This window comes from Eurosta solidaginis, chromosome 2 (genome assembly GCF_040869045.1).
Source record: "Eurosta solidaginis isolate ZX-2024a chromosome 2, ASM4086904v1, whole genome shotgun sequence".
NCBI classification, from domain to species: Eukaryota; Metazoa; Arthropoda; class Insecta; order Diptera; family Tephritidae; genus Eurosta; species Eurosta solidaginis.
The window spans coordinates 215,855,871-215,868,405 of NC_090320.1; the positions used below are offsets into that span (position 1 = coordinate 215,855,871).

Below are 12,535 nucleotides of genomic sequence, written 5' to 3' on the forward strand. Positions count from 1 at the left end.
CTCTTTTTTCCCCGCCTTCGCTTCCGAGACAATACATTCCACGCGCGATCTAACAAACTTTGCTACCTTCTTTGACAACTGTGGCATGTAATACTTTTTCTCGATTGCTTCTTGAGTTTTTTTGTTAGAAAAATGTCCCTGGTTATGCGCGGTTCATATAATTTCGTCCTCCATCTGAGGTGGGATAACCACTAACGTCTTAACTGGATCTTTGAATAAAATGTCATTGTATAGGTAATAATCTTCGTAAGGACCTGTTTCTAGTACTTTCCTAACTGCCTTAATCCAATCATCGTCCATCTGAGCTAACTTCAACCGATGACTTAATGTATTCTCCAATAGCAAGCACGACATTCTACTGCGCGCTTCTACATGTCTCATTTTTGTTCCGCTACGGTGTTCGATTGTGTAATCAAAATCGCAAATACAAAGCCCAGCGTGAAACTCTTAACGGTACATCACGCTTTTTTAACGTCATCGTGAATGCATTGCAGTCGGTTACGATTTTAAATTTGATGCCTATCAGGTAAACCCTCCATTTTTTTAGTGCCTCAATTATTGCTAAACCTTCCAACTCATACGAGTGGAGTGTTTCCTCAAATGGTTTAGTTTTCCTGCTCATATATTGCACAGGATGAAATTCTCTATCGTCGACGTCTCTTTGCAATAAAACCGCGCCATAGCCGTACATATTTGCATCTGTGTGGACCTCAGTGACTGCTTTAGGGTTATATAAAGTTAAAACTGGTGCCGTAACCAAAGCTACTTTAAGTTGCTGGAATGCGGCTAGCTCCTCGTCTCCCATCTGAAACCTATTGTCTTGGCGGAGAAGCTCAGATAGCGGCTTTGCTATAATCGCGTAACCTTCAATAAACCTTCTGAAATACGACGTTAACCCTACAAAGCGCTGAAGACTTTTTTTTTTTTTTTTTTTTGTTTAAGTCTATGAATTTTAATCCTTACAGACTATGATACAATGAAAATTTAAAAAATACTTATGCCTAAAAGTAATCGGTTTACTTAGAAAGCAGACTTCAAAATATTCATAAATTCAGCTCTTTGTATAGAAAAATCAAGAGCAGCGGAATTACTTTTCTTTGAAGTTGGTACCGGAAAACCCTCTACTGCCTTTGTCTTTGCTAAACATGGCTTAATTGTGCTATTTTCTATCACATAACCTAAGAATTAAACTTTTTTCTTCAAGAACTGACATTTTTCCCATTTTATCTGCAAACCACTTGCGGATGCAACTTCCAGAACGAGTTCCAAGCTCTTCATGCCTTCCATTTCGTCTTTCGCCGGAATAATCAAGTCATCCATGTATACGACTACCACGCCTGATTGTATTAGAGGGCGTAATACTGCCGTTATATACCGTGAAAAGACTGCGGGTGAGTTGGAAATTCCGAATGGGACATAGAGGAACTCGTATTGACCACTGTGGGTCACGAACGACGTATATTTTCTGGAATCTTTCTGTATAGGCACGTGGAAGAACCCATTTGACAGGTCGAGCGTCGTGAAGACTTTGGCGCCTTGAAGTCGTTCTAAAACGTCGTCAATTAATGGCATAGGGAAATTGTCTCTATAGATTTTTTCGTTTAACTGGCGGTAATCGCAACAGTCTTTTACTTCCGTCTTTTTTCGATACAAAAACCACAGGTGACGCATATTCCGAAGAGCTGGATTGGATGATGCCTTCTTCCAGCCACTTCGCAATTTCGGCGTCTACCCAACACCTATCTTCATATGAAAGTCTCCGTGGTCTTTGATATACTGGCTTTTCATCGGTTAAAATGATCTTCATTTCTACTGGAGACATTTTACTTCTCACGGGTACATAACTTTTAACTAAAGAAATAATTTTTGCCTCTTGGAGTGCATCTAAGTGCGCCAGATCTAACTCTTTCTCTCTTTCTTGGCTTTCCGCCGTGCATATATTTCCAAATTCATTAAAAAGTTCGAACGTTTCTTCTTTTCTACCAACAACTGACTTAGTGTCCGTAGCTAATTTGCTATCAACGGCTGACTCTCCACCAGCAACTGCACTGCTTCTTTCTATTGTTATTGGCTCACAACTCGCGGACACAGTTCCCCGTTTTCTAAATTGCACTTCATCATTCTTTATTACTATGTCCACCCATTTTAAAACGTCATTGCCAATAATAACACCGAATCTGGAATCTCTCTCGCGAACAACATGAAAGTTAATAACAACTGCGGAGTCTTCAAACTCTACTTCGGTCTTAAACCCACCTAAAGTTATCAAGGCACTATCGGCTATACCGAATAGTTGATGCTTTTCATTGGTTAACTCGAATTCGCCTAATGATACCAACACGTCATATCTAATCAAGCATAAATCACATCCTGTATCTATGAGTGCTGAATGTACGAAGCCCCGAATTTTAATCTCTTTAAAAATAAGTCCGCCCCGTGATACGGTTCTGCTTTTTGTACTCATCATGGTTGCATTAAGCGATTCTGCCTTCGACTCCCTTTTGGGGTTTTTACAATTCGACGCTATATGACCCAGTTGACCGCATTTAAAACAAGTGACTGTAGCCTGGGGACAATTACGCAAAATGTGGTTTGTTTCACAGCACCGAAAACAGCGTTTATCTTGTTGGTGTTGCGCTTGTTTTGGTAATTTCCCAGATTGTTCGCTTGATTTAACTGCAGCTGCTCGGCTACCTCCCCTGATTTTCTCGTAAACTCTTATTTGCTCTTTTAACTCGTTTATGTTTCTTGCCAGGTAGAGATTTGCCTTGTTGGACCTCGTATCTGGCAAGCCATCTATAAAATATTCGATTATGCTAACATCATCTAAATCAATCATTTTCCCTATTTCCATGAGGTTGTACAAGTACTCTTTGTAATCTTCGTTATACTGTTTTCGCCTATTGCGCAACATACGATGCACTTCACTCGCAGATACTGCTGAACCAAATTCTTCTTTTAACGATTTTTTCAAAGAGTCCCAGTCTATTATTCCTTTTTGGCACTGAACAAACATCTTAGCACCACCTTTTAGCAATTGCTTTGCATAAATAAATTTTTGCAATTCATTCCACTGCACTGCTGCAGCGTTCTCCTCAAAAATTTCTAACCACTTTTCTATTGATGCTTGGCCTGAACCTGAAAAATAAGACAAAGAATCTTCGATGTCACGAAGTGTGAACGGTGTTCTAGTTGTTTCACGCACCCCAACGGCAACGGAGTGTACAGAGGAAGCATTCTCGAAGACTTCGACTTCGTCATCGCTAAGCTCAACTCCATAATGCTCCATAAGTCTGTCTTGAAGGACTACCTTACGACCACTTGTGGAAAGCCCTAGTTCAGTGAGTTTGCTTTTGAAATTACTTACGGTCAACCCTAATATTTCATCTCTATCCATTGTGCCACGGTAAGCTTTATAACTTTTTTTTGGTATCTACCTTGTTATAATGTATTGAAATTGATATTCTTATTTTTTGCAAAAATTAGTGCTCAAAGCAATTCTACAATACAATAGAGTTAGTATATAAACTTATACTTATCGTTAGTTTGTCTCGACAGTGTTCAGATTTCCCGTTTGTAAGTGCGGCATCGGCTCGTATCAACAACTGCAACTTAGTAGGTGTGAAGTTTCTTCCATCAACTGCAACATAGGTTCGCCAAATATTATCACTTATCGGAATCGTAAATTTACTGCTGGGCTACTTCGACTTATTCGCCCATGTCAGTACAGTAACACATCAACGGTTGGGCTTTTACTTAGTCGCCCACAACAACAACATTTAAGTTTTACTGCTTGGCTACTCGACTTGTTCACCAACAACAGTACAATAACACATCAACGGTGGGGCTTTTACTTAGTCTCCCACAACAACAACATTTAAGTTTTACTGCTTGGCTACTCAACTTGCAGTATAGCAGCAGTATAGCAACACTTCAAAGTTCGTGTTCCGTTGTTCGTTAAACGGACGCCGCAAAGCGACAAAATTTATTATTTCTTTTTCACGCAAAATATGAGCGATGAGCATAACGGCTTTTCAACGATAGGGTTTTGCATATAGGCACCCCAATGTATAACTGTTCTATCGTATGACTTCAATTAAACCCGATATAAATTTTTGGTACAGTTTTATGCAGATATTGCTGCATTTCTAGCACTGAATTTTTCACAACGATCTGTTGCAAGCTTTTTTTTTTTGTATGTACGTGTGTGGCTTAACGACTTTAGCACAAATAATCGGACGGCGCATGAAATAAAAGTTTTTATTAAAAAATTTCCGCACTTCTGACACCATTTGTGGGGTTCAAAAAGGATTAACACGCTCTTTTCTTTAAAATTACGTCAAATTGTTTGTATTTCGTTTATTTCGGTTTTACAATTAACATTTCAAGTTCGTATTGTTTTGCATTGTACGATACTATTTTAAGTTACATAGACACGTTTAGTTCACATTTACACATGTTTTAGTTCAAATTTATTTATTTTTACTTTGCACTTATGCAAAAAAGAAGTTATTTTTACTTTCCGTGGCGCGTCCGATTCACTACTCAACTTCATATGAACTGTCCTCAAGCGCAAACTATGACTTTGAAATGTGTCTATTCGCTATTTTAAAAGTTCCGTTATCCCTTTGTTGCTTGTTTGCATTTTATCAGGCATGCTTAACCAACGAAACGATATCATTTCGTTACGATAATCAACGTTAATAAACGAAACGAAGTCATTTCGTTTCGTTTATTAACGTTAAGATCGTCAAATTAACGAAATGATTTCGTTTCGTTTTCTGCCATATCAAAACGAAATCAAATCGTTTATGTTGATTATTAATTTCAAACTATGCTGGCAAAGCTGATTGATGGCGGAGTCATTAAAGGTGAAAGCATTAGCCAAGCTGATTGCAACTTTTCTCATGAATTTTGACAGTACAAACATTTCTCAGAGTATTTTTGACATTACCACCAACGAATTACACAAACAAATTACATAGAGTTTGTGTGTGTATGTGCGCTCGTTGTTGCCACCTTACGGCTTCACCATGGCTATAGCATTGCCAGCACAATTCAAACATAAAGTATCACGTTTTTGTTAACGTTTTTAACGTTAACGAAAGCTTTTCGTTTCGGTTAAAAACGAGATACAATTTATCTTGATAATTTCTTTATCGATAATATTTCGAAGTGTTTCAACGGAAACGGTGGAAATTTTTTGATAAACGATTAGCTTAACGTTAAGGTGCATCCCTGCATTTTATCTTATTTATTCATGTTTCTGCTGTTAGTCCGTTGTCCGCCTGCAGTCGCTTTATGACATACAGTGTTGTAAAATGTCTTAATTACTTTAAGGCTCCCACATATACATATGTATAAAATTTGCAATTCTTATTAGCAGCGGTGCGTCCGCATTAAATATTATAAATTTCTTTGATTACAACGGTGCGTCCGTTCGTATAAAATATTTTGGATTTTTTACTAAAACGGTGACTCCGTCTACATTTAACTACCTCAGTTTTCAACAATTTTGAAATTTTTTCGCACCATTTTATAAATTCAAACATTTCCAGATCTACATTTAAATTTACATTTTCTTCAAATTTTTCATATTTTCAAATTTTTAATTTAAAAAATTTCTCAATCTATTTTACAAATTCACATATTTTCAAGCTTCCATTCTTCAAATTTGCAATTCGTTTCACAAACCTTTATTTAAAATTTCAAATTTCGGATTTTCCATTTTTCAGATTTATATTTACTACAGGTAAAAGGAAATTTTTTTATAGATACGCCCATTTTCCAACATAATATTAATTTTCACCATATAAGACTGTTGAACTTGAGAAGCAGTTTGTAACGTGTAAATTTTTGATTTTTGATATATGCGGTGATTCCGTCAAAAACCAATTAATTTTTTGATACATGCGGTGGTTCCGTTAAAAACCAATTAACTTTTTTGATATATGCGGTGGTTCCGTGAAAACCCAATTGAGATTTTTTGAATAAAGCGGTGCGTCCGTGATTACCACATTTTTGAGATTTTTACCAATTCATACCTATATACTTTTGTGCCATTTTGAATTCAATTGCTTTTTGTACAGATTTTTCATACAAGTATACTGCAGTTTCAATTAATTCTTCCAATAAAGTGTTAAATATTTCTGTAGCGACTATTCACCTGCAAATCAGTTCCCTTTCAAAATTTTTTTTCTTTTTCCTCAACATTTCAGCTTCAAATATAATTCAGACATTCAAACAAGTGCTTCATTAATTTCATAGTTTGAACTGAATTCCTTTTTCTTTCCTGATAACTACATGTGTACCTAAGAAGTGGTAAGCAAGTGCAAAAAAATTCAGACTCAGAATCCGATTCCGATAATTCAGCCTCAAGCTACGAAAGTTTAGCTTCATCTTCGACCGAAGAAGTCACAAACCAGGAAAATAGATTTTCTTTGTCAACAGATTTTCCAGGCTTCGAAGATTCTTCCATTAAAAATTTAACTTCTAAACTAGCTTCAAATCTTAACGATTCAAATAGTGCAAGAGTACAACCTTAGTTAACCCTTCTTCTACCGTAAACCCAGATCTTAACGATCCAATTGATACAAACGTTGCCTCACCTTCTAATTCAGCTTCAGATCTTAACGATCAAATCATGGCAACACCTGAGGAAAAGAAAACCTTCATTAACATGTGTGCAAATTCTATTAGAGGAAACTACAGCGGTGATCCTCTATCACTTGAGACTTTTATAGACAAAATGGAATTACTTGAAGAGGTCGCTGATGAAAATTTAACTAATACTTTTATAGCATTCTTAAAATCAAAACTAGAGGGTAAAGCCCGTGAAGCAATACCAAAGCAAGTAACGTCAGTTAATGAAATCAAAGTAGCTCTACGTAGTAGGATCAAACCAGACAACTCGAAAGTTGTAGCAGGAAAAATTGCAGCGTTCCACGTTAATAACAACAATTATACAGATTTTGCCAAAAAAGTTGAAGATTTGCTGACTCACTTCAGCAGTCTCTTATTATTGAAGGGATCACCCAAGCGAAAGCTCATGAAATGGCAGTCGAAGAAACTGTTAACGTGTGTCGTTTAAATGTAAAATCGAATTTAGTCAAAACCATTTTAGCCTCAACGGCCTTCACTGATCCGAAAGACGTAGTAGCGAAATTAATTGTAGAACAAAACAACGAAGTAACTGAGCGTCAGGTTTTAGCTTTTCGATCGCGTGGTAACAATACATTCAGAAATTCACGCGGTAGTTATCGAGGCTTTTACCCAAACCTCGGCTATACTGGTTATAGAAACAATAGTTCATTTGCATACAACAGCAACAATAATCAGAGATATCGATAACAGAAGTAGATACCATAATAACAACAATAGTAATACACGTCCAAATGCCAATTCAAATATAAATAGCAGTAACAATAAAGGTAACAATTCTAGATCGTCAAGCGGTAGAGGTAGAAACGCAAACGTTCGCGCTTTAAACGCGAAAGCCCCTCAGGAGCGAACACTGGGGGAGGACGAACTAACCGAGTAAGCGAATTTCCCTCACCAACAGGCATCTACTGTTTAAACCTAAATTACTCAGATTTCATAGAATTACAACTTAACGAGTCACAAAAATTTTGTTCTTTCTTAGTAGACACTCAAGCCGACATTTCTCTAATAAAAATATCATGTATAGACAGTAACATTTCCTTAAATACAAACGACATTATTAACATTACCGGTGTCACTTCTAATTCAGTTTCTACTTTAGGTAAAATTACAGCAAATTTAAATTTTTCAAACTTTTCTATTAAACATACTTTACATGTAGTAAATGAAGACTTTAATATACCATCCGATGGCATACTGGGTAAAGATTTTCGGAAAATTAACAAATGCATTATTAATTATGAAAGAAATGATATTTCCTTTTGGGTAGGTAATGAAAAAGTCGCGATACCAATCCTACATGGAACAGAAAGCGATAGTTGTATCATTCCTCCCAGATGTGAAATATTCAGACTTTTTGATTTAGGAGATTCACCCGAGCCACTTTTCGTGGACTCGCAGGAAATTGAAAAAGGCGTTTTCACAGCTAGGTGCATTGTTAATTCCAGTAACGCAATAATTAAAGTCATAAACTCCACGGATGATATAAAGTATGTGAAAAGAAACAGTACTCGGACAGAAAAACTTTCAAATTATAATGATTATACAATTAACAAGACAGGAACAGAAGAAAAACGTACGAAAAGACTAATTTCAGTTTTAAAAAATCAAATACCTCAACATGCTCATAGTAAATTACTTGACCTTTGCATAGATTATGCCGACATTTTCGCTCTTGACACGGACAAAATGACCTTAAACAACTTCTACGAGCAAAAATTAAGATTGAAAGACAACGAGCCGGTATATGTTAAAAACTATCGATTGCCATACTCTCAACGCGAAGAAATAAATCGCCAAGTAAATAAATTGTTAGACAACGATTTGAATGAACCCAGTTATTCCAATTACAATAGTCCCTTGATTGTAGTCCCAAAGAAGGATACTAATGGTCAAAAAGCTTATCGTATGTGCTTAGATTTTCGCGCAGTAAACAAAAAACTCATTGCTGATAAATTTCCAATAGCTAGAGTTGACGATATTTTAGACAATCTTAGCAGGGCAAAGTATTTTTCCACATTAGATCTTTTTTCGGGATTTCATCAAATCCCCTTGCATGCTGACTCACGTGACATTACGTCTTTCAGCACTGACCGAGGTGTATTTAGATGGAAAGTGCTTCCATTCGGTTTAAATATAGCACCAAATTCATTCTCACGAATGATGACAATAGCTTTTTCGGGTATACCACCCAACGTCGCATTTTTATACGTCGACGATATTATCGTCATAGGTTGTAGTGAAGCACACCACATTAAAAATCTTTCAAAAGTTTTCAATACTTTAAGGTCTTTCAATCTCAAACTTAACCCAAATAAATGCAACTTTTTACGACCAGAAGTTACATTTTTAGGTCACAAATGTTGAGCCAAAGGTTTGTTGCCAGACGACTCTAAAATAAACGCAATTAAAAAGTATTTAAAACCGACTGATAAAGACGCGGTACGACGATTCGTCGCGTTTGCAAACTATTACAGACGGTTTATACCTAATTTTGCGTCTCTGGCAGCGCCTTTAAATCGATTAAGCAGAAAAAGAGTTGAATTTTTATGGGATATAGAGTGCGAAAGGGCATTTTTATCTTTGAAAGCAGCGTTGCTTTCACCAAAATTACTTCAATATCCAGATTTTACTAAACAATTCATTATTGCCGTTGATGCTTCCACAACTGGATGTGGAGCTATTTTGAGTCAATAACAGCAGACTCATCTTTCGAGAATTAGGTTAGAATTAGCAGAATATAACTTTACTATAGTTTACATAAAGGGTAAATCAAACGTTGGTGCCGATGCACTATCGCGTATTACAATAGATGAGATTAAGGAATCGAACAAACAAATTGTAGCGGTACAGACATGATCAATGACAAAACGACAATAATCTTCCTAGGAAAACAGACAAAAACGACGAAAAACAACTTATTTTACATGTCTACGACAAATTTTCATTTAATTTTTCGAAAAAAGTTCCACGAATAAGATCTGCAATTACGTACGATAAAAATAATAAAACAAGTTTAAGAATTTTTGCGCATATTAAACATAAGAAACTCGAGTTACTTAGTTTTGAGCTTGTTAACGAAAAAATGACTTTAGAGAAATTACTTTCGAGGCTTGAATCAGAAGCTGGCGAACGCAAAATTAAGCAAATTGAATGGCCTAAAAACGATATTTTGTTCGAACGTTATACTATTACAAATTTCAAAAATATTGGAAATAAAATTTCAAAATCCTTAGAAATTATCTTAACAGATCCAGTGGAGACAGTAACAGATGAGGATACAAAATTAAAGCTAATGAAAATTTACCATAATGATCCCATTTCTGGTGGACATTGCGGAATGAAAAGACTTTATGCAAAACTGCGAACAAAATTTTATTGGAAAGATATGACTCGCGATATATCGAAATATATCAAAAGTTGTAAGGATTGTCTTTTAAACAAGGTTAAACCTAAAACAAAAGAAAAACTTGGTTTGCTAAAATGAGCATTTGTGGAAAAACAATACCATCGTTAACGAGCTATACAAACAAAATAAAATTAATGCAAGAGAAAAATTTCAATTATCATGTACTGCGGCTGTCGCGCCCAGATTATACGGTCTACCGAAAATCCACAAGGACAACATGCCACTGAGGCCGATATCATCATCTACGAAAGTACCTTGCTATAGGTTAGCTAAACATACCGGTGCCATACTGAAAAACATAATATCTGATGATTATAATGTAAAAAATGCGTTCCAATTAAAAGAAAGATTGAAAAATATTAATATTGATGACGAAATACTTATATCATTTGACGTAATTTCACTTTTTACAAACATTCCCACACACATAGCAATACAGACGATAATGAAAAAATGGACGCAGTTGGAAAGACATACAAATATTTCAAAGAAAGAATTCCAAACCATACTAGAATTTTGCCTGCGAGAAAACAATTATTTCATGTACAATTCAAAATTGTATCAAAAAACCTACGGGATGCCGATGGGAAATCCACTATCTCCGACTATAGCAGATATAGTACTAGACAAAATCCTTGACGACAGCATAGCTGAATTAAAGAAAAAGGACATATACATCAAATACATCAACAAGTATGTAGATGATGTATTCGCAATAATTAAATCTAAAGACGCGGAAGAAATATTAAACACATTAAATTCTCAACTCACGAGTATAAAATTCACGATTGAAATGGAAAAAGACAATAAATTAGCCTTCCTAGATGTAGAAGTAAGTAGAAAAAATAAAAATTTACTAATGAATTGGTACGCAATATCCGTTGCCTCGGGACGATTAATAAATTACCACTCAAACCATCCATGGAAACAAAAAATCAACACAACAACGAATTTAATAAGAAAAGTAATATTACTTAGCAATGAAGATTTCTGGACGGATAACATTAAAAAGATAAAAGAAATTCTATATAACAATAGCTATCCAAGTTCTCTTACGGATAGACTATCCAAAATACTGTGAACAGAGTTCACCAAAAAGATAACAACACACAACAAGATAATACGAACAAGAAATATATCGGCGTAACTTACATCCCGGGCCTTACAGATAATGAAATATTACATAAAACAATAAATAACAAAAACATTAATTACGCGCATAAACCAAACAACACGCTCAAAAAAATTTTCACTAGAACAAAAGACCCAATTAAAAAAGAACAACAAACCGATGTTGTTTACGAAATAACTTGCAATGCTAACGAAAATGAAAAATGTAACAAATGTTACATCGGTACAACAAAACGACAACTAGGTATAAGAATTAATGAACATAAGAAAGATGCAGAAAACAAAAAAACGTCGACCGGGCTAGCACAACACCTAACAAAGAGCAATCACGTAGCGGATTTCTCAAATGTTGAAATTTTAGACATTGAACGGAGAGAGAAAACGAGGCTGACGCTGGAAAGTATACGCATTCAACAACAATTACAAAACGCGATGAACTTCAAAGAAGATTTTGACAATATAAGCAGCGTCTACTCAGCTGTTGTACAGAGATGCAATAGAATGTTAAAAAAATAAACAAACGTCATTTAATGTGTGAATAATGTTGTGCAACAAATTGTATTAGTACTTGAACAAATAATTATTAATGTTAATATTAATGTAAGTAGCAAAGAAATGTTAAATGATGTGTCAGTTTCATGTTTATTATTAGATAATCTAATGTATAATGTTTATTGTATTTAATTTTATATATTTAACATTAAATATATCCCCAAAGAAGAAGACGTAAGGTAAACGTCGAAACGCGTCGGGAACAACAAATATACCCTGTTTCAAGTTATGGCCACAAATGCTCATTTTAGCAAACCAATCATTTATAAATTGGCCCAAACAACATAATAAAAAAGAAAAACTTGTTTTAACACCAACCCATTGCAAACCATTCGATATACTAGTAATCGACACAATAGGACCCCTACCTGAGTCCAAATATGGTAACAAGTTCGCACTTACCATGATTTGCGACATGACTAAACACCTGGTAACAGTCGCTGTGCCACACAAATCGGCAAAACCAATCGCTTCAGCAATTTTTGAAGGATTCATTTTAACATACGGCACAATGAATGCCATAAAATCAGATTTAGGTACAGAATTTAAAAATGAATGATTCGAAGAATTAACTAAACTTTTACATATTAAACATAATTATTCAACTGCATACCATCACGAAACTGTTGGCACAATTGAACGTAATCATAGAGTTTTTAATAAATACTTACGTGCATATTTAAAAGATGTTTTTTCTGATTGGGATGTTTATTTAAAATACTTTACTTTCCTACACAATACAATACGAGTAGCACAGTTTTCGACAATCAGTTTTCTCCTTTC

General features: G+C 35.3%; 1 protein-coding gene across 3 annotated transcripts in view; it reads left to right on the forward strand.

Annotated features, from left to right (window-relative positions):
• Positions 1–12,535, forward strand: part of Arpc2 (Actin-related protein 2/3 complex, subunit 2) — a 123,104-nt gene that overhangs the window by 7,484 nt on the left and 103,085 nt on the right. Inside the window, exon 1 of one of the 3 annotated variants that reach the window (XM_067767072.1) lies at positions 11,561–11,800. The exons of the other annotated variants lie outside the window; for them this stretch is intronic. Within the exon in view, the coding sequence (XP_067623173.1) occupies positions 11,787–11,800 (14 nt within the window). The 5' untranslated portion in view covers positions 11,561–11,786. Of the gene's footprint in view, positions 1–11,560; positions 11,801–12,535 lie in introns of those variants that run through there. 3 annotated transcript variants of the gene reach the window in all.